The sequence below is a fragment of the Panthera onca genome, chromosome E2, assembly GCF_046562875.1.
Source record: "Panthera onca isolate mPanOnc1 chromosome E2, mPanOnc1 haplotype 2, whole genome shotgun sequence".
Classification (NCBI taxonomy): Eukaryota; Metazoa; Chordata; class Mammalia; order Carnivora; family Felidae; genus Panthera; species Panthera onca.
This window is the reverse complement of record NC_138353.1, coordinates 17,198,547-17,219,875: the sequence shown is the minus strand read 5'-3', so window position 1 is coordinate 17,219,875 and position 21,329 is coordinate 17,198,547. Positions and strand designations below refer to the sequence as shown.

General features: G+C 37.5%; 1 protein-coding gene across 7 annotated transcripts in view; it reads left to right on the top strand.

Annotated features, from left to right (window-relative positions):
- ZNF461 (zinc finger protein 461) overlaps positions 1 to 21,329 on the top strand; it is a 31,356-nt gene that overhangs the window by 4,760 nt on the left and 5,267 nt on the right. For 2 of the 7 annotated variants that reach the window (XM_060652111.3, XM_060652110.3), the window contains 3 exons: positions 4,935 to 5,034; positions 11,166 to 11,292; positions 12,132 to 12,227. The exons of 1 other annotated variant lie outside the window; for it this stretch is intronic. In XM_060652111.3, coding sequence (XP_060508094.1) covers positions 5,032 to 5,034; positions 11,166 to 11,292; positions 12,132 to 12,227 — 226 coding nt within the window. In that variant the 5' untranslated portion in view covers positions 4,935 to 5,031. Of the gene's footprint in view, positions 1 to 4,934; positions 5,035 to 11,144; positions 11,293 to 12,131; positions 12,228 to 21,329 lie in introns of all 7 variants that reach the window. 4 more of the 7 variants (XM_060652108.3, XM_060652109.3, XM_060652112.3 and 1 more) reach the window with 3 other exon arrangements.

Sequence of the window (21,329 nt, the reverse complement as noted above, 5' to 3'; positions counted from 1 at the left end):
GGGAGATGTGAGAATGGAATATGCATACTCCTGGCTTTGAAGATGGAGGAAGGGGTCCATGACCTACCTAAGTGGCCTCCAGAAACTTGGCAAGACAAGGAAAAGGCAAGGAAATAGACTCTTTCCTAGAGTCATCAGAAAGGTACACAGCCCTGCTGGCACCTTGAGTTAGTCTACAGAAACCCTTGCTGGACCTTTAACATACAGACTGTAAGATGATAAATGTGTTGTTTTAAGCTACTGTATTTGTCGTAGCAGCAGTAGAAAGCAAACACAATGGAGTTTTCTTCATGGAGAGACTTTAATTTCTTTAATTGACAGGGCTTTTGGGGATTTTATTTCTTCTTGAATCAAGTTAGTAATTTATCTTGTAAGGAATTAGTTTATTTCCATTTTGATGTCAAATTTATTAGCATAAAGCTGTTTATAATATTCTCTTATTATCCTTTTAATGCCTGTCAGATATTGATAATTCATGTCTATTTTTCTTGATCAATATACAGTTTATCAATTTTATTGATCTTTTCAAAGAACTAGCTTTTAGTTTTACTGATTTTTCTCTCCAGTTTACCATTGGTTAGATTGCTATTTCATTGATTACTGATCTTATTCTTTCCTTCTTTCTGCATACTTTGTGCTTAATTTTCTCTTCTTTTCTGAGTTCATAATTCTGTTTTTTCTTTTAGCGATGGGCCACTTAGAAGAGTCTTCTTTAACTTCCAAATTTTGGGGGACTTTTTAGATCTTTCTGAATTCTGAATTCAGGTCTTTCTGAATTTCTTTTTTAATTCATTTAATTCATGATTTACTTCTGTTGTGGTCAGAGAACATACTCTGGAACGTTGATCCTTTTAAATTTATTGAAACTTGTTTTATGGTCCAAAATGTGTACTGTCTTGGTCAATGCTCAATGTGCATTTGAGAAAAAAAAAGGGTGTTATACTATTGTTAGCGTGTTTATCAATGAAATCAAGTGGTTTGTAGTGGTGATCAAGTGTTCTATGTTTCTAATCTTTTGGTCCCTTGGTCTATCAATTACTGAGAGAGGACTGCTAAAATCTACAAATAAAGCTGCAGATTTATCTGTTACAGTTCTGTCAGTTTTGCTTTATGTGTTTTGAAATTCTGTTAGGTGCGTGCATATTTAGGATTGCCATGTCCTCTTTTTTTTGTTTGTATTTTATTTATTAAAAAAATTTTTTTAATGTTTATTTTATTTTTGAGAGAGAGAGAGAGAGAGAGACAGAGTGTGACTGGGGGAAGGGCAGAGAGAGGAGACACAGAATCTGAAGCAGGCTTCAGGCTCTGAGGTGTCAGCACAAAGCCTAATGCAGGGCTCAATCTCACGAACTGTGAGATCATGACCTGAGCCGAAGTCAGCACTTAACCGACTGAGCCACTGAGGTGCCCCTGTTTATTTATTTATTTTTAAGTGATCTCTACACCCAACATGGGGCTCAAACTCACAACACTGAGATATGAGTTGCATGTTCTTCCAACTGAACCAGCCAAGTGCCCCAAGATTTGTAAGTCCTCTTGATGAACTGACCCCTTTATTATGAAATGTTCCTTTTGGTAATACTCTTTTTCTTGCATTCTGTTCTCTTTATTAATATAACTGCTTCAGGTTTCTTTTATTGTTACATCGTGGCATATCTTTTCCCTATCCTTTTCATTTTAACTGATTTTAAGTGTATCTCATATAACAGCACATAGTGCAGTTCTACTTTTTTATTTAGTCTGATAATCTCTACCTTCAAGTATCTAGACTAGGGGTTGGCAATCTGTGGCATGCTGGCCTAGTCCAGCCTACAGCCTCAATCTATGCAGGATTCTGCATTTCTGAAGGGTTATAAATAAATAAAGAAGAATATGTGGTGGGGACTATATGTGACTCATAGAGCCTAAAATATTTACTAAGTGAGCCTTTTCAGAAAAAGTTTGCTGACCTCTCCATGGACTGTTTAAATTCAACGTAATTATTAAGTTTTAATTTATTTTCTTGTCATCTGTTCTTCCTCCCCCCCCCCCCCCCATTTTCCTGCCTTCTCTTGGACACATGTTATATTTTTTAGTATTTCATGTATCTCCACTATTTTTTTAGTATTTTATTTATCTCCATTATAGGATTATTAGCTATACTATTTTTACTCTTTTATTGTTTTAGGGACTGTTCTAAGGTTTCTAATATGCTTTTATTTTAATTTTTTAAGTTTACTTATTTATTTTGAGAGAGAGAGAGAGAAAGCAAGCACAAGTGGGGAAGGGGCAGAGAGAGAATCCCAACTAGACTCTGTGCTGTCAGCATAGAGCCAACTGCAGGGCTCGATCTCATGAACTATGAAATCTGACCTAAGTGGAAATCAAGAGTCAGATGCTTAACCAACTGAGCCACCCAGGCAGCTTCCAATATGCCCTTAAAAATAGATAATTATAGTCTTCTAGTATTTAAAAAGAAAAAAAAATTTTTTTTTACATTTGTTTTTGAGAGAGAGAGACAGGGCGCGAGTAGGGGAGGGGCAGAGAGAGAGAAACAGAATCTGAAGCAGGCTCCAGGCTCTGAGCTGTCAGCATAAAGCCCGACGTGGGGCTGGAACTCACGAACCATGAAATCATGACCTGAGCTGAAGTCGGACGCCTAATCAACTGAGCCACCCAGGTGCCCCACAGTCTTCTAATTATTTTATACAACTTCACAAATAATGCAGAAATCTTATAGCTAGATACTTCCATTTTCCCCTCACACTTTTTTTCTGTTGTCATATATTTTATTTCTAAATACATAAAACCACAGTGCTTTTCTTTCTTCAATTATCTTTTGAAGAAATTCTGAAATTAAAATGATATCTTTTCTATTTACCCCCCGATTTACCATTTCTGGTACTCTTCATTCCTCTGTGTATAGAAGGTTTTACCTAATGTCAATTTTTTGTCCCCCTGAAGAACTTGCTTTAACATTTTTAATAACACAGGTCTTCTGTGCTACAAACCTCTCAGCTTTCATTTCTCTCAAAAAACAAACCAGAATACACACACAAAACCCCAAGCTTTATTTCCCCATCAATTCTGAAAGATTTCAGTTGGATATAGAATTAGGGGTTGACAGCTTTCTTTCAGCATTTTAACGATACTGTCTTGCCTCCATTGTTACTAGATTTTTTTTTTCATTTTCCTTGGTGTTCAGTGGGCTGTTTATAATGATCACAGGTATAGTATTCTTTGTGTGTTTTTTTTCAAACTTTTATTTAAGTAATCTCTACACCCAATGTGGAGCTCTAACTCGTGACCCTGAGATCGTGCTCTCTCAATTGAGCCAGCTAGGTGCCCCTAGTATTCTTTGTTTTTATGTTACTTGGGGTTCATTTAGCTTCTTGAATCTATGAGTTGCTTTTTTAAAAATGAAATTTGGGAGTGCCTGGGTGGCTCAGTTGGTTAGCTCAGGTCATGATCTCATGGTTTGTGAGTTCAAGCCCCACGTTAGGGTCTGTGCTGACAGCTCAGAGCCTGGAGCCTACTTCAGACTCTGTGTCTCCCTCTCTCTCTCGCTCTCTGCCCCTCCCCCACTTGTCCTCTCTCTCAAAAATAAATAAATAAATAAATATTTAAAAAATGAAATTTGAAAATATTTTCCCAAATGTTTCTAAAGATTTTTTTAGCCTTGTTTTGCTCTTCTGAGTCTCCAATTACACATATGTTGGATTGACAAGTGTCTCATGGAACATTATGGCTCTTTTCGCTTTTTAAATTTTTTTTCAGTCTTCTCTCTGGACTTTCAGTGAGTGATTCCTATGGACTTGTCTTGAAATTTACTGATCTTTTCTTCTATTGTGCTTAATCTGCTATAGATCCATCCAGTGAATTTTTATTTCTCAATTTCAGGATTTGCCTTTGGTTCTTTTTAAAAGTACCTAAAGTTCTCAAATCTTTGCTAACTAATTTCAACATCTGAATCATTTATTTGTGTTTCTATTAGGTGATTTTCTTTTGAGTATGGGTTACATTTTCTTCTTTTTTGTATTTCTAGTAAATATTTTACTAGTAATCTAATGATTAAAAAAATTCTTTTTAATGTTTATTTTGAAGGAGAGAGAGAGAGACACACACAGAGTGGGGGAGGGGCAGAGAGAGAGGAAGACACAGAATCTGAAGCAGGCTCAAGGTTCTGAGCTGTCAACACAGAGCCTGATGCAGGGCTGGAACCCACGGACCACGAAATCATGACCTGAGCCGAAGTTGGGCACTCAACTGACTGAGCCACCCATGCGCCCCACACCCCTAATGATTTTTGATTGTGTACTCGACATTGTATATTATATATTGTTGGCTGTGATTCTGAATCTTGTTAATCCCTTATTAGAGAAGAAATAAGTTCTACTAGATAATTTATATAATTATACATAATGTAAAGCATGATACTTAAAACACCATGGTACTGATTTATAAATAGATCAAAAGAATGGAATAGAAAAATCTAGAAATGTACCTGCAAATGGTAATTTAATATGGATAAAAGTGACATCTCAAAACAGTAGACTAATGATGGACTTTTTTATTAAGATATAATTGGCCGGTCATGTTAGTTTTGGGTGCACAATATAGTTCAGTATATGTATATGTTATGTATATGTTACAAAGTGATCACCATAGTGAGTCTAGTTAATATTCATTACCACACATACTTACAAGTTTTTTTCTTGTGATGAGAACTTTTCAGATCTAGTCATTTAGCAACTTTCAAATATACAATAGAGTATTTATAACCATAGTCACCATGTTGTACATTATATCTCCCAAGGGTTTATTAATTTTATCACTGGAAGTTTATAACCTTTTGACCACCTTCTTCCATTTTGCCCACCCATCTCCCTGTGCCTCTGACAGCCACCAGTCTGTTCTCTGTACCTATGAGTTTGATTTTTGTTTTCTGTTTTTAGATTTCACACATAAATGAGATCATGTGGTATTTGTCTTTCTCTGTCTGACTTACTTCACCTAGTATAATGCCATCAAGGTCCATCCAAGTTGTTGGAAATGGTAAGATTTCCTTGTTTTGTTTAATGGCTGAATAATAGTTGTGTGTGAGTGTGTCTGTATCACATTTTCCGTATCCATTCATCCTTTGGTGGACATTTAGGTTGTTTTATTGTGTTGCCTATTATAAATAATGCTGCAGTGAACATGGAAGTCCCAGTATTTTTTCAAGTAGATATTTTCATTTCCTTTAGATAATTACCCAGAAGTGGAATTGCTGGATCATATGGTAGTTCTATTTTCAATTTTTTTGAGGAATCTTCATATTGTTTTCCATAGTAGGTTCATCAGTTTACATTTCTCACCAACAGTGCACAAGGGTTCCCTTTTCTCCACATCCTTGCCAATGCTTGTTATGTATTGTCTTTTTGATAATAGCCATTCTAATAGGTACAAGGAGATATCTCATTGTGGTTTTGATTTGCATTTCCCTGATGATCAGTGATTTTAAACACCTTTTCATGTAACTGTTGGCTGTTTTTATGTCTTCCTTGGAAAAATGTCTTTTCAGATTCTCTTCCCATTTGTATTTTTTAATTTTTTTTTTAAATATAATTTATTGTTGGGGCGCCTGAATGGCTCAGTCAGTTGGGCATCTGACTTCAGCTCAGGTCATGATCTGGTTCATGAGTTTGAGCCCCCCATCGGGCTCTGTGCTGACAGCTCGGAGCCTGGAGCCTGCTTCAGATTCTGTGTCTCCCTTTCTCTCCGTTCCTCCCCTGCTCATGCTCTGTCTCTATCTGTCTCTCAAAAATAAATGTTTAAAAAAAATTAAAAATAAATATAATTTATTGTCAAATTGGCTAACATACAGTATGTACAGTGTGCTCTTGTTTTTTGGGGAAGATTCCCGTGATTCATCACTTACGTAACAACACCCAGTGCTCATCCCAACAAGTGCCCTCCTCAATGCCCATCACCCATTTTCCCCTCTCCCCCGTCCCCCATCAGCCCTCTGTTTTTTGTATTTAAGAGTCTCTTATGGTTTGCCTACTTCCCTCTCTGTTTGTAACTATTTTTTCCCCTTTCCTTCCCCCATGGTCTTCTGTTAAGTTTCTTAAGTTCCACATATGAGTGAAAACATATATCTTTCTTTCTCTGACTGACTTATTTTACTTAGTATAATACCCTCCAGTTCCATCCACATTGCCCCAAATAGCATGATTTCATTCTTTCTCATTGCCAAGTGGTATTCCATTCTATATATAACCCACATCTTCTTTATCTGTTCATCAGTGGATGGACATTTAGGCTCTTTCCATAATTTGGCTATTGTTGAAAGTGCTGTTATAAACATTGGGGTACATGTGCCCTGTGAGTCAGCATTCCTGTATCCTTTGGATAAATTCCTAGTAGTGCTATTGCTGGGTCATAGGGTAGTTCTATTTTTAATTTTTTGAGGAACCTCCACACTGCTTTCCAGAGTGGCTGCACCAGTTTACGTTCCCACCAATAGTGCAAGAGGGTTCCCGTTTCATAATATCCTTGCCAGTATCTATTGTTTCCTGAGTTGTTAATTTTAGACACTCTGACGGGTATAAGGTGGTATCTCAGTGTGGTTTTGATTTGTATTTCCCTGATGATGAGGGACTGAGCATCTTTTCATGTATCTGTTGGTCATCTGGATGTCTTCTTTGGAAAAGTGTCTATTCTTGTCTTCTGCCCATTTCTTCACTGGATTATTTGTTTTTTTGGGAGTTGAATTTGGTAAGTTATTTGTAGCTTTGGGATACTAACCCTTTATCTGATATGTCATTTGCAAATATCTTTTCCCATTCCATCAATTTCCTTTTAGTTTTGTTGATTCCTCTTCCCATTTTTAAATCAGATTATTTATTATTTGTTTTCTTCTGCTATTGAGTTGTAGGAGTCCTTTATATATTTTGAATATTAAATCCTTATCAGATACATGATTTACAAAAATTTTCTCCCTGTAAGTTGCCTTTTCCTTTTTTTGATGGTTTCCTTTGTTATAAAGAAGGTTTTTAGTTTGATATAGTCCCATTTGTTTATGTTTGCTTTTGTTGCCTTTGCTCTTCTGGCTCTTCTTCTGCTCTTGCTCTTCTTTGCCCTTCAAATCCAAAAAAATCATCACCAAGACCAGTGTCAAGTACCTTTACCTGTATGATTGCCTCTAGAAGTTTTATAGTTTCAGGTTCTACATTCAAGTCTTTAATCCATTTTGAGTTGATTTTTGTGTATGGTATAAGAGTGCTACAGTTTCATTGTTATGCATATGGCTGTCCAGTTTTCCCATCACCATTTATTGAAGAGACTGTCCTTTTCTCACTGTATATTCTTGGCTCCTTTGTCATAAATTAATTGACTGTATGTGGTATTTGGGTTCCCTGTTCTGTTTCATTGATCTATGTGTCTGTTTTTATGCCAATACCATACTATTTTGATTACGATAGCTTTGTAATGTGGTTGAAATTAGGACATGTGATGTCTCCAGCTTTGTTCCTTTTTCTCAAGATTGTTTTGGTTATTTGAGGTCTTTGGTGGTTCCGTGCAAATTTTAGGATTGTTTGTTGTATTTCTGTGAAAAATGCCACTGGGATTTGAAGGATTACATTGAATCTGTAGATTCCTTTGAGTAGTGTGGACATTTTAACAATGTTAATTCTTCCATTTCCTTATGCATAGAATATCTTTTCAGATGTGTCTTCTTCACTTTTCTTTCATCAGCATCTTACAGTTTTCACGGTACAGTTCTTTTACCTCCTTGGTTAAAGATAGACTTGACGAATGGTATTGGATAGCTAGGTAGTCATGTTGGAAAATAATAAGCCCAGTCTTTATCTCATGTACCATATCGGATAAGCTCCAATTAAATTGAGTTATTTAAGTTTTTAAAATGCAATTATAACATTACCAGATTAAAACATGGGAGAATTCCTACATAACTTTGATGTGAGGAAGAACTGCCTAACTAGGACTCAAAATTGTAGAAACTAAAAGAGAAAGTATTAACAAATTTGACTACATAAAAATAAAAAAACTTCTGTATGGCAAGAAACACTGGTAAGCAAAGTCAGAAGAGAAATTACAAAATTGGGAAAGTATTTACAATTCATGCACAGATGCTAAACTTATCTAATTTATAAACACTAAGAAATTTATTATTTTTTAATTTTTTTAACATTTATTTTTGAGAGAGAGTGCACATGAGTGAGGGAGGGGCAGAGAGAGAGACACACACAGAATATAAAGCAGGCTCCAGGCTCTGAGCTGTCAGCATGGAGCCTGACAGGGAGCTCGAACTCACAAACCATGAGATCATGACCTGAGCTGAAGTCAGACGCTTAACCAACTGAGCCACCCAGACACCCCTATAAAGACTAAGAAATTTAAAAAAGAGACCAACAGCCCAGTAGGATAGAGTCAAAGTATATGAACAGAATTTTCACAGGAAAAGAAACATAAAAAGCCCTTAAAAAAATACTCAATAAATAATTCAAGAAATACCAATTAAAATTCTACTGACATACAATTTCTTTACCTTATTAAATGGATAAAAACAAAATATTTTGACAAAACACTTTGCTGGCTTTGCTGTGAGGAAACAGGTGCTCTCATATATTGCTGGTATCTGAGAAAATCGTCCAGCCGCTGTGGAGGGCAAATTTGATAGCATCTACCAAAATTACAAGTGCATTTTCCATTTTGACCTAGCAATCTGATTTCTGAGATTTTCTGTTACAGATATATCTGTGTATATACAAAATGACACATTTATAGAAGTATTCATTGCACTGTTGCTTCTTATAGCAAAAGATTAGAAACAACCAATTGTCCATTTATAGATGCCTCGTTAAATAAACTATGATAAATACAAAAAATGGGTGATATGTACCTATAGGAAAATAAGGAAACCATTAACCTTAGAATTCAAAAATCAAATACAGAACAATGCATATATTATAGTACATTACCTTTTGTGTAAAAGTGTGAAAAATAATACATACATATGTATTTATAATTGCTTAAAAACTTTGCAAAGACATACAAAAAAAACCTTATAAAATTGCTCATCTATAGCAGTTAGGAGGTGGGAGACAATGGAAAGGAAAGGGTTAGGAATAATACCTCTGAATGTTTATCTTTTTTGTTGTTGTTGTTCTGAACCATTTAAGAAAGGAAAATAAAATATAAAATGAAAACCCGTCATTAAGGTTGGTTATTTTCTCTAGTCATGTTTGGCTACATAGATACAGTGACAGAGTAAGAAGAGAGTTAGATTTATCTAGGATTCAGGCTTTGCTAAGCAAGTATGAAAAGGAAGTTCATCTTAGCAGTCATTATGAAGTTAGATGATTAGTTGAACATAGAATTTGAGTTGGGTAAGAAGAGAAGAGGTATGAGTGGGGAGTGACAATGTAAAGGTGACCAGAGATTGCACTCTAACAGCACAGAACCTGCTTGGAATTTCCTCTCCCTCTCTCTCTGCCCGTCCCCTGTTCATGCACGCATGTTGTCTCTCTCTTTCTCTCAAAAGAAATTAAATAATTAAAAAAAAAAAAAAGGTGGGGCGCCTAGCTAGGTGGCTCAGTCAATTAAGCGTCCGACTTTGGCACAGGTCATGATCCCGTCATTGGTGAGTTTGAGCCCCACATTGGACTTTCTGCTGTCAGTGCAGAGCCTGCTTTGGATCCTCTGTCTCCCTCTCTCTCTCTCTGCCCCTCCCCTGCTTTCTCTCCCTAAAATAAAATAAAACATTAAAAAATAATAATAAAGGTGACCAGAGAGAAGGACACTTGATATTTTGGAGATGTTGCAGTTACTAGGGTAGTGACCTGAAGAGTAAACTAGAGTGGAAGGCAAGATCATTGGAGAGGAGGTGAGAGAATTGGGAGGCCAGGTTAATAGTTGGAATACTTATATAGATATTTGAAATTACTGAGAATTAATATAGGAGTAGTATTGGAGATAGTGGCACTGAGCCAGGAGCTAAAAGTCCTAGGGGGGGAAAAAGCCGGATGTCAGCTAATCACTATAATAAGTAGAAATAATGCATGTATAGTCTGATAAAATGGCGACATTAGATTTTAGAGAAGGAGGGACAGTTGTTGGCACCAGCACTGAGGAGCAGAGAGGACAATGTGAGATTGAGAGCAGAGTGAGACTGTAGGAGAAAAACCAGCCACCCAGCTAAGATGTCCTCACCGGAAGTGCTGTTGTCAGGGGAAAATGGTTAATTGAATCACACATGAGAAATCTTCGAATTTTTCCACAATTTTTACTTTTTCAAATCTACATTATAGGAATTGGTGTAGGTTCTCACTGGATAGGGAGACATTTTTATATTCTAGCTTCAGAAGTCATTTCTGCTATACTTTAAGTTGAGTAAGTTAACTTGTTTTCTCAGGATCCGGTTCAAGGGCAGAGAACATAGTTCCTATACAAATGGTGTGGGGGCATGTCCAGATTATACTGAAGAAGAGCATATGGGATGGGAAATGTTGTTCTATCTATCCTTGGAAAGTACAAGCTATACTAGATACTTACTAAAGAATTTGCCTGAAAAGTAAAAAATGCTTATGACATGATATCATAATAATGAAGAAAAATCTTCAAGTCCTTTTTCTCAAGATGGAGGTGTTCATGACACATCTGGAAAGATTAAAAAATTTCCAGCTATTTAACTTAGTTGGGAACCTCTACTTATTTTTTAAATTTCTAGATGACTTAACAGTTTTCCACCCTGTGTAAGGGATGTGTCTGCAGAAATTGAATTTTTAAGAACCTGTAGGCACTCCACGTTAGTCCCACTAAACCCTTTTTTAGTTTATTTTTGAGAGAAAGAGCATGAGCAGGGGAGGGACAGAGAGGGGCGGGGCAGAGGATCCAAAGCGGTTCTGTGCTGACAGCAGAGAGCCCAATGAGGGGGCTTGAACACATGAACTGTGAGATCATGATGACCTGAGCTGAAGTTAGACGCTTGACCGACTAGAGCCCCCAGGTTCCCTGAATCCCTTTTTGACACATGTCACAAGCTTCCAACCTTTGCCTATATACTCACTATCCACTATATACACTACTCCTGTCTTGCATGTTTTCTTTTAGCACCTCTCCTTCCTTTTGAAAAATATTTCTTATAATTTCAAAAATAGTACTGTGATTTGTCATTTTAGGGGTTGGTGATGTTCAAAGATGTGGCTATAGATGTCTCTCAGGAGGAATGGGAATGCCTGAACCCTACGCAGAGGAGTTTGTACAAAGATGTGATGTTGGAGAACTATAGCAACTTGGTTTCACTGGGTAAAATTATCTGCCTCTTATAATTTAGAATGTGTTTCTTGGTTTCTTGTTTTCTGCTTTCTTTCCCATGCATTTTAGGGCTACTTTTCAAATAACTAGGTGACTTTTCTCTTTGCAGAGAAATGAGCACACCTAGATAGAGGTGCACATTCATTTTCCCTTTTCCCCATCCTTACACCTTCCTCTGGTACTTACAATTGACATTCTTCCTTGATAATTAAAGAACAGAATTGGAATTCTGTACCAGGAAAGCTTATGCTTAATTATTTAATATTAACTTAATATTAATTAATTATTAATTAGTTCAGTGGTCAAAGAAACCACTTCATCTTTTGTTTTCATTTGCACTGTACTAAACCTGCAGGTGCCCTAGCATAGGTTAAAACTAAATAGCTTTCCCAATTAATGTAGCAATGGGCTGCATCAAGAAGTATCACTTACTATTTAGTGCTCAAATGAACACTTCCATTTCCTACAACTAATGTGCTCTCTTTTAAACAATTTGCATTTGGGAGTTACAGTCTAAGAACTTTTCACATATCATTGAAAAATATCTGAAATAAGGATACTCAGGAAGCTGTTTTTTTTTTTTTTTTTCCTCATAGCAAAGTAGGGACAGAAATCTTATCTAATTTAAGTAGCATTTTATCACCTATTTATTTGTGTTTTTTTTAATCTTGAGTTGACCTAAATATGAGTGTTTAGTTTTTTCTTTTTTCTTCTGTAGACTTTATCAAGTGCCATGTTGTGCTATAGTTTATTTATTTTGATCAGTTCTGAATCATAGTATTTGGGTACTTTAATTTCCACTTCATCTCCATTTCTTTTCTTATAACCAGGACTTTCTATTTCTAAGCCGGCTGTGATCTCTTCATTAGAGCAAGGGAAGGAGCCCTGGATGGTTGTGAGGGAAGTGACAGGAGAACAGTGCCCAGGTGAGTGAGCAATGATCAGGAAGCAGGAAGCTGTTCCAAGGAGTAGGCCAAGTGGTCAGAATGTTATGCTGGGAAAGTTATTTTAGACACATTAGGGAAAATCTGATTTCAAAACTAATTACAGGGGTGCCTGGGTGGCTCAGTCGGTTAAGCGTCCGACTTCGGCTCAGGTCATGATCTCGTGGTCCGTGGGTTCGAGCCCCACGTCGGGCTCTGTGCTGACAGCTCAGAGCCTGGAGCCTGTTTCAGATTCTGTGTCTCCCTCTTTCTCTGATCCTCCCCTGTTCATGCTCTCTCTCTCTCTCTCTGTCTCAAAAAAAAATAAATGTTAAAAAAAAATTAAAAAAAACCCTAATTACAGCATTATGTAAACAAACAGTGTAGTAGTACTGGCATAAAGACAGACATATAGATCAGTGGAATAGAATAGAAAGTCTGGAAATAAACCCTCAGCCATATGACCAGATGATTTCAGACAAGGGTACCAAGACCATTCAGTGGGGGAAAGGACTGTATCATTAACAAATGGTGTAGGGAAAACTGGATATCTGCGTGCCAAAGAATAAAGTTGGATCCATACCTTATACCATATATAAAAATTAACTCAAAATGGATCAAAGAACTAAATGTAAGACCCAAAACTAGAAGAGAACTTAGGGAAAAAGTTTCATGACATTGGATTTGGCAGTGATTTCTGGGATATGACACCAAGCAAGGTATAGATAACCAAATCAAAAATAGATAAGTGGGAGTACACCAGACTTAAAAACTTCTATTCATCAAAGGACACAATCAATAGAGTGTTTATTAATTTTTAAAAATGCCTATGAGTTGCTTTACTGGGTGACAAGTATACCTTTTTTTATGTGTTAACAGTAGTGGATCAAGAACTATGTTCTAATGTTATAGTAGGAAAAATTAAGATTGATTAGAAATTGGTAAAGTTAAAGAAAATTGCATTGAGGAAGTAGAGATGGCAGAGGGATGACTGGGAAGGAAGGAGGTCATCTAGGAAAGTGTAGGGTCCTGGAGGCCAAGGGCAGGTCCATTCTACACATTAGAGGTCTTTGATGATATCTGCGATTCAGTATAAATGCTCCAGAACTGTGAGAGAGTGTATTTCTCTTGTTTTAAGCCACATCAGCTTTGTTCTTTGTTATATCAGCTCTAAGAAACTAATATGGAGGGAATCATGGAAAAATGATACCTACTCTCCTAAATGTTTTGTTTTTCTTTAAAGTGTCATTCTTCTATCAGTTTTTGATGCCTGGCCATGCCTTTTTTTGGTATGACCAGTGACTTGTTGTATCCTAGACATTTCAGTTATTATGTTAAGAGAGTCTTTTTTCTTTTAATTTTTTTAACCTTTATTTATTTTTGAGAGAGAAGATAGCGCAAGCAGGGGAGGAACAGAGAGAGAAGGAGACACGGATCCAAAGCAGGCTCCAGGCTCCTAGCTGTCAGCACAGAGCCCAACGTGGGGCTTGAACTCACAAATCATGAGATCATGACCTGAGCCAAAGTTGGATGCTTAACCGACTGAGCCACCCAGGCACCCCAAGAGAGTCTTGAGTCTACTTGAATCTATTGAAATCTCCTATGTTAGCAGGAAGTCATGCTGTTAGGTTTAGTGCATAGATCTGGCCTACTTTTGTAGTCTTTACTTCTAATGGCAGCTTAGTTTTCAGAGCCCTTTCAATACTATTCTGATATGCTTTATATTCTGGTACTGCTGGGACTCCTGCTCAATGGTGATATCTGCAGAGACAGAAAGCTAATGTGGATCCCCAGTGTAGCTGGGCTACCTTGTGTGGGATGAGGGAGGCAGAAGCCATTGAGATACACTGAGCTTCACTGAGATACAGAAGCCACTGGGCATGGATTTCCTTATGTCACTGGGCAGAGGACACAGGGAGATGCAACACTCTGCTAATAGTACCTTTCTGGGTGAATCAGTCTGTCAGCCAGTGCCCTGGTTGTGAAGTGGGAGCTTGTACATCAAGAGACTTTCTCTTGCTGTTGTTAGTGGTAGATCGGTCACTGAGAATTCTTGCCGCTTCTGCAGCCAGCTGATGAAACTGTTGCTAGGATCTAGGTTGTGGATCAAGTGCTAGGAATCCCACTAAGTCTATTGGGCTTCCCTGCTCCTGGTCTTTTGGCTAGATAGAGTAGCTTTCTCTTGGTGTGTGTATGCGCACGCACACCTGTTATTGGTTGCAGGCCTGCTGTCCAGTGCTCATTATGGGGGTATATGAGAGATAAAAAGAAAACCCAGGGAAAAACCTCCTGGGATGATCGTAAAATAAGAGGATCCTAAGCTCACCTTGTCCCACAGATACACCTAGGTAACACCCACATCAGTGTGAATAACCCAGAGAATGACCTGAAGACTGCCAAAACAGACTGTCCACAGCTAAGTGTAGGGAAGCCACCACATTGAAAAGGATGGGAAGGGCGAAGATGTGGGCAGGAGCTAAACTGACCTGCAAGACTGTCTGCTGGAGGGAGGGACACCACAGGCAATGACAAGGAAGAGGAGCAGACCCCACCCTAGGCATCCCGGGCATGGGAGACCCACACTGGGAAGATGAATCTCCATAATATTTGGCTTTGAAAGCCAGAGGGGCTTAACTTCACAAGTTCTTAAATCAGTGGCACCTAACACCTGGAACTTTAAAAATTCAGCAGGCTCAACTCTGGGAGAGCAAGGACAGTGATAGGAAACTGAATCCCTACCCTTAAAGAGACAGCATAACAAACAGCCCTGGTGAGACATAGCATAGAAGCAGCAATTTGAAAAACACCTTGGATACATAGGAGGATTTATTTGCTAATCTCAGAATGTGTGTTGGAGGGGCAGGGACCTATGGGAGACTTCTCCAAGAACAAAAGAGCTGGTGGGCACCGTTTCCCTCCCTGACTCCCAGCAGAGATACTTGCAGGAACCAGCACAGTATGCACACTCTCCACCTACTTTGCCAAGGACAGTATGCCCTGTCCCTTGCTAACAGTGGACTTGCCCTCAGCTGTTCTCTAGAGTAGCTACAGGTCCTCTTCCACTGCAGACCAGTGCAAACCTTGCTCACACTGCATGCCTTCCCCCATGTTCTCCTATGGATCTTGCCCCTCCAGCCTGGCCTGGCAGGAGTTCTCCAAAGTGGGACCACAAGCGTGACTGTGTAAGTGCCTCCAACAGGGGCCAGCACCACTTCAAAGTGACTCCTGCCCTGGGAACGGGAAGATAACCACACACACCAGTTGGAACTTGGGCCCAGCAGTGGGTGGGGGGCTGACATCTGGTCTGACTGCTGGCCCTGCCCACCAATGAAAGCCTCTCAGGAAATAACACAAAGAGAGTGTCTTGAAGTTTGGTGCTAATGCATCTCTGGCAAACCCTCAAGCCCAAAACAGCCCCAGACTGGCCCACTAACAACACAGGCACCAAGCTCTGCTCAGAACAGACAAAGCCCACTAACAACACAGGCGCCAAGATCTGCTCAGAACAGGCAAAGAGAACCTTTGCAGATGACTAGACTGGAGGTAAATGTGGCTCAGCCACAGCAATAGGGTACATGTGACACACATAGGAGACACCCGTAAAGTGCCAGATTCTGGTAAACTGAGGATACTACACTGAGGGAACAACAGGACCTCGTTATAAGGCCACCACTTTCTGGCACCTAGGTGGCTCAGTCAGTTAAGCGTCTGACTCTTGATTTTGGCTTAGGCCACGATCTCATAGGTTCATGAATTCAAGCCCTGCACTGGACTGTGTGCTGGCAGCATGGAGCCTGCTTGGGATTCTCTCTCTCTTTCTCTCCCCATCCTCTGCTCGTGTTCTGTCTCTTTCAAAATAAATGAATGAACATGAAAAAAAATAAGCCCCCACTTTCAAGAGGAGACATGGCTGACTTTCCTAACACATAGAAACAGACACAGAGAGCTAGGGGAATATGTCCCACTTAAAAGAACAGGACAAAAATCACAGCAAGAGACATGAGTGAAATGGAGATAAGTAATACGCCTGATAGAGAATTTAAAGTAATGGTCATAGGGGCGCTTGGGTGGCTCAGTCGGTTGAGCATTCGACTTCAGCTCAGGTCATAATCTCACTGTTCTGGAGTTCAAGCCCCAAGTCGGGCTCTGTGCTGACAGCTCAGAGCCTGGAGCCTGTTTCAGATTCTGTCTCTCCCTCTGTCTCTGCCCCTCCCCCACTCATGTTCTGTCTCTCTCAAAAATAAACATTAAAATTTTTTTTGAAGTAATGGTCATAATCACTGGACTTGTGAAAAGAGTGGATGGAGGAACTCAGACCCTCAATAAAGAGATAGAAAACATTTAAAAAGAACCAATCGGAGATGAAGAACTCAACTTAGATTAATAATACACTACATAGAGTAAATAGTAGACTAGAGGAAGCAGAAGAATGGATCAATGACCTAGAGGACAGAATAATGGAAAGCAATTAAGCTGAACAGGAGAAAGAAAAAAGAATAATAAAAAATGAAAATAGATTAAGGGAACTCAGTAATACCATCAAGCATAATAATATTCACATTGCAGGGATCCCAGAAGAAGAGAGGATAAAAGGAGAAAATGTATCTGAGGAGAAAATAGCTGATTTCAACATACACAACAAAGTTGTAGTAACAAAAACATTATGGTCCTGACACAAAATTAGACACATAGATCAATGGAACAGAATAGAAAATCCAGATAAACCCACAATTATATGGTCAATTTATCTAGGACAAAGGAAGCACACATACCCAATGAGAAAAAGACCATCTCTGCAACAAACGGTGTTGGGAAAACTGGACAGCTACATGCAAAAGAATGAAACTGGACTGCTTTCTTACATCATACACATGAATAAATTCAAAATGGGTTAAAGACCTAAAAATGAGACCTGAAACCATAAAAATCCTAGAAGAGAACACAGGCAGTAATTTCTCTGACATTGGCCATGGCAGCATTTTTCTAGATATGTCGCCTGATGCAAGAGAAATAAACTATTGGGACTTCATCAAAGTAAAAAGCTTCTACACAGCAAAGGAAACAATCAACAAAACTAAAAGACAATCTACTGAAATTTGCAAATGACATATCCAATAAAGGGCTAGTATCCAAAATAGGTAAAGAACTAATACAACTCAACACCCAAAACCAAATTATCCAATTAAAAATTGGGAAGAAGACATGAATAGACATTTCTTCAAAAAAGACATATAGGTGGCCAACAGACACTTGAAAAGATGTTCACCCGTTACTGATCATCAGGGAAATGCAATTCAAAACCACAATGAGATTGATACCACCTCACATCTATCAGAATGGCTAAAATCTAAAACAAGAAACAAGTGTTAGGATTTGGACACAAAGGGACCCTCCTGGTGGGGGTGCACACTGGTACAGCCACTGTGGAAAGCAGTATGAAATTTCCTCAAAAAATTAGAAATAGAATTCCCATATGATCCAGTAATTACACTACTGGGTGTTTACACAAGGAATATGAAAACACTAATATGAAAAGATATATGTACATATATGCAATATGTATATTGCAGCATTATTTACAATAGCCCAGATATGGAAGCAAACCAAGTGTCCATCAATAGATGAATTGATGAAGATGTGGTGTTCTATACTATGGAATATTACTCAGCCAAAAAAAAGGATGAAATCTTGCCAGTTGCAACAACATGGATAGATCTAGAGGGTATAATGCTAAATGAAATAGAGAAAAACAAATATATGATTGCATTCATATGTGGAATTTAAGAAACAAAACAAAGAAAAAAAGATCCAAAAAACACTCTTAAATACAGAGAACAAACTGATGGTTACCAGAGGGGAGGTGAGAGGGAGGATGGCTGAAATAGGTGAAGGGGATTAATCGTACACTTAATTGTGATGAGCAGTGAGTGATATATAGAATTGTTGAATCCCTGTATTGTACACTTAAAACAAATTTAACATTCTGTGTTAATTTTAGTGGATTTAAAAAATAAACAGGAAAAAAACAAAAAAGAAAACCCAGAGAACTCACCATGTGGTAGTTCCTCAAGGCCAGAGAATCCAAATCAATAAACCTTCTTCCTTTCAGCTCTCAGAATTATTTTATTGCTGTGTGATAGTTAATTTCTAGGGTTTTTAGTTTTATTTAAGGGAGAGGCAGGAAAGAGTGAGTCTACACTATCTTTGTAATTGAGATTTTAAATCTTTTCAGAATGAACTTTAAATATGCATTTTCTGTGATATTTGCTTTGATTTCTTTGAGGTGGGATATCATAAAGACAGTGTGTATGTGGAGTACTTCTGGATTTTTTTTTTCTTTTTTTAAGTGTATAAGAGAGAGAGAGAGAGAGCATGGGGCAGGGGCAAAGACAGAGGAAGAGAGAGAATCCCAAGCAGGCTCTGTGCTGTCAGCACAGAGCCCTTTGCAGGGCTTGATCCTACGAACCATGGGATCATGACTTGAGCTGAAATCACAAGTCTGATCCTTAACTGATTGAGCCACTCAGGCATCCTTGGAGTACTTCATTTTTACTTTGCCACCACCACCACCACCAATCTTTTTCTAGTAGCATGTTTGTATTTTTTTGCTTTTTCTTAAATAATTGTCATTGTGTTGTCTTTCCAAAACAACTTAGTGAAACAACCAGTTTTCATATTCACTTCATCTATTGGTATCAACAGGGAGGAGAACAAATAAAGCTGACTTCTGGCAGGCATACACCTTGGCTGTTGTGATCATCTTGGATCTTGGATAAGCTTTATCGTTTTTCCTTTAATTTGTAGGTCTTTAATCCATTTAGAGTTTGTTTATTTATGGTGTATGGTAGGGGACCAGAGTAATTTTCTTTATATCTATAGCTAGTTCTAATATCATTTATTAAATTATTCTTTCATCATTGATCTGTAATTCTTCCTATGTGAGTCTGCCTCTGGTCTTTCTATGGGTCAAGGGCTGTGTAAATACCACATTGTCTTAATTTTTAAGTCTTTATGATGTCTTTATCATAGGTAGGATAAATGCTCTGACTTTGTTCTTTAGTAGTATTTTGGCTGTTAAACTTTGTTTTTCCAAATATGTTTTTGAATCAGTTTTTAAAGCTCCTCAAGCAACATCGTAGGGGTTTTATTAGATTGTATTGAATCTCTCTGGTCTCCAGGTCTCTGTTTTCTCTTACTTGATTTCAGCTATCCTAGTCTCCTTGCTGTTTCTCTAATAAGCCAATGTAACTTTCGTTTTATGGACTTGCTATATTCTCTGCATGGATTGCTCTTTCCCCAGATAGCCATCACTGTCTTCTCTCCTACAGTTTTTTTTTCCCCTTCAAATGTCACTGAAGTAAGGCTTTTCTGACTACTATAAAATTACACCCCACTTCCATTATTTGGAACTATATCTCTTTCCTTCTTAATGTATTTTTCTGTAGCCTTTTTTTTTTTTTCCATCTAACACACTGATTCATTTAGTAATCATTTATTGGATGTTATTCTACTAGAATGTAACTCTATGAGGGGATGGCTTTCCTTCTGTAATGATGTCCCTATTTTCACTTGTAATGTTGGTTATTTGTACTCTCTTTTATAAGATAGAAATTTATTTTAAATTAATTTTAGACTTAAGAGATGCAAGAATAGCAAAAGAGCTCCCATATGCCATTCACCTAGATTCACCACTTGTTAATATTTTGCCATATTTGCTTTATTATTTCATTTCTGTTAAGTCTCATTACCCTGAACAGTTAAGCTTATCTTTTCTGAGAATGCATATATTCTCTTACATTTCATAAATTCAGGAAATTTTACATTGATGCAAACTATTACCTCATATATTGTCTGTATTCATATTCACTAATTATCCCAATATTGTTTTGTTCACTTGATTTGGGATTTCACATTACATTTCTCTTCACTTTAATCTGAAAAGTTCCTCAACCTTTCTTTGTATTTCATGACATTGGTACTTTTGAAGAACATGGACCAGTTTATAGAATGTCCTTCCCCTTATTGAATTCAGGTTATACATTCTTGGCACAATTATTGCATTAGTGGTATATCCTTCTCAGTGTATCATTAAGGAGGCATATAATGTCGTTCTGTCCCATTGTTGGCGACGTTAGCTTTGATCACTTGGTTTGGCTGGTGTTTGCCACATTTCTCCACTGTATTTTTTTTTTTTTTTTTTTTTTTTTTTTTTTTTTTTTTGTAGTACACATGTAATCTGTAAGGAAGATAGTCTATTTTTCTTGATCAGTCTTGCTGGAATCCTCTCTATTTTATATTTGTTTTTGTTTCATTTATTCTGCTCCATCTTTATTTTTTCCTTTATTCTATTTTTGGGGGTTTTAGTTTGCGATTCTTCTTCTAGCCTCTTGAGATACATGTTTAGATGATTCATTTATTTATTTTTTTTTTCAGGGACTTTTTATTTATTTATTTGCTTATTTATTTGTCACCTATCTGCTTATCTTTTTATTTACTTTCAGAGAACCCGCTGTTAAATCTTCACCAGCACACCACTGCCCCTGGGGTTGCAGGATGTGGATGATTCATTTTAATGATTTCTTTTTTTATTTGCATTTAAGGCCATAAGTTTGCTGCTACATACAGCTTTAGTTGTACCCTACAAATTTTTATCAGAGAGATAGATAGAAAACAGAGAATATAGAACCTTATAGATCATTATAAGGATCTTTTTTTCCTAAATGTCATGGGAAACAATTAAAGGGATTTGAAAGCAAAAGTTATATGAAATCATTTAGATATGTTGTGCTTAGTGGAACAAGAAAGTAAGCAGGTGACCAATTTGAGAGTGACTGCAGTAGTAAAATAGTGGTAGCTCAGACTGTGATAGAAATGATAGTAATAACTGATGAGAAGTTATTATACATATTAAAGAATAAGTTGACCATGCTTGCTAATGGATTGTAAGTTTGATAAGAATTAAAGAACTAGGCCTTTGGCTTAACGTATTGGTAAAAAAGGTGGTTGCATTTACTGAGTTTAAGCTAGTGTAATGAAAAAAGGGAGAATTGAAAGTTCTCTCTGGACAAGTTATGATTGAAACAGTTATTACATAGTATTTGAAGA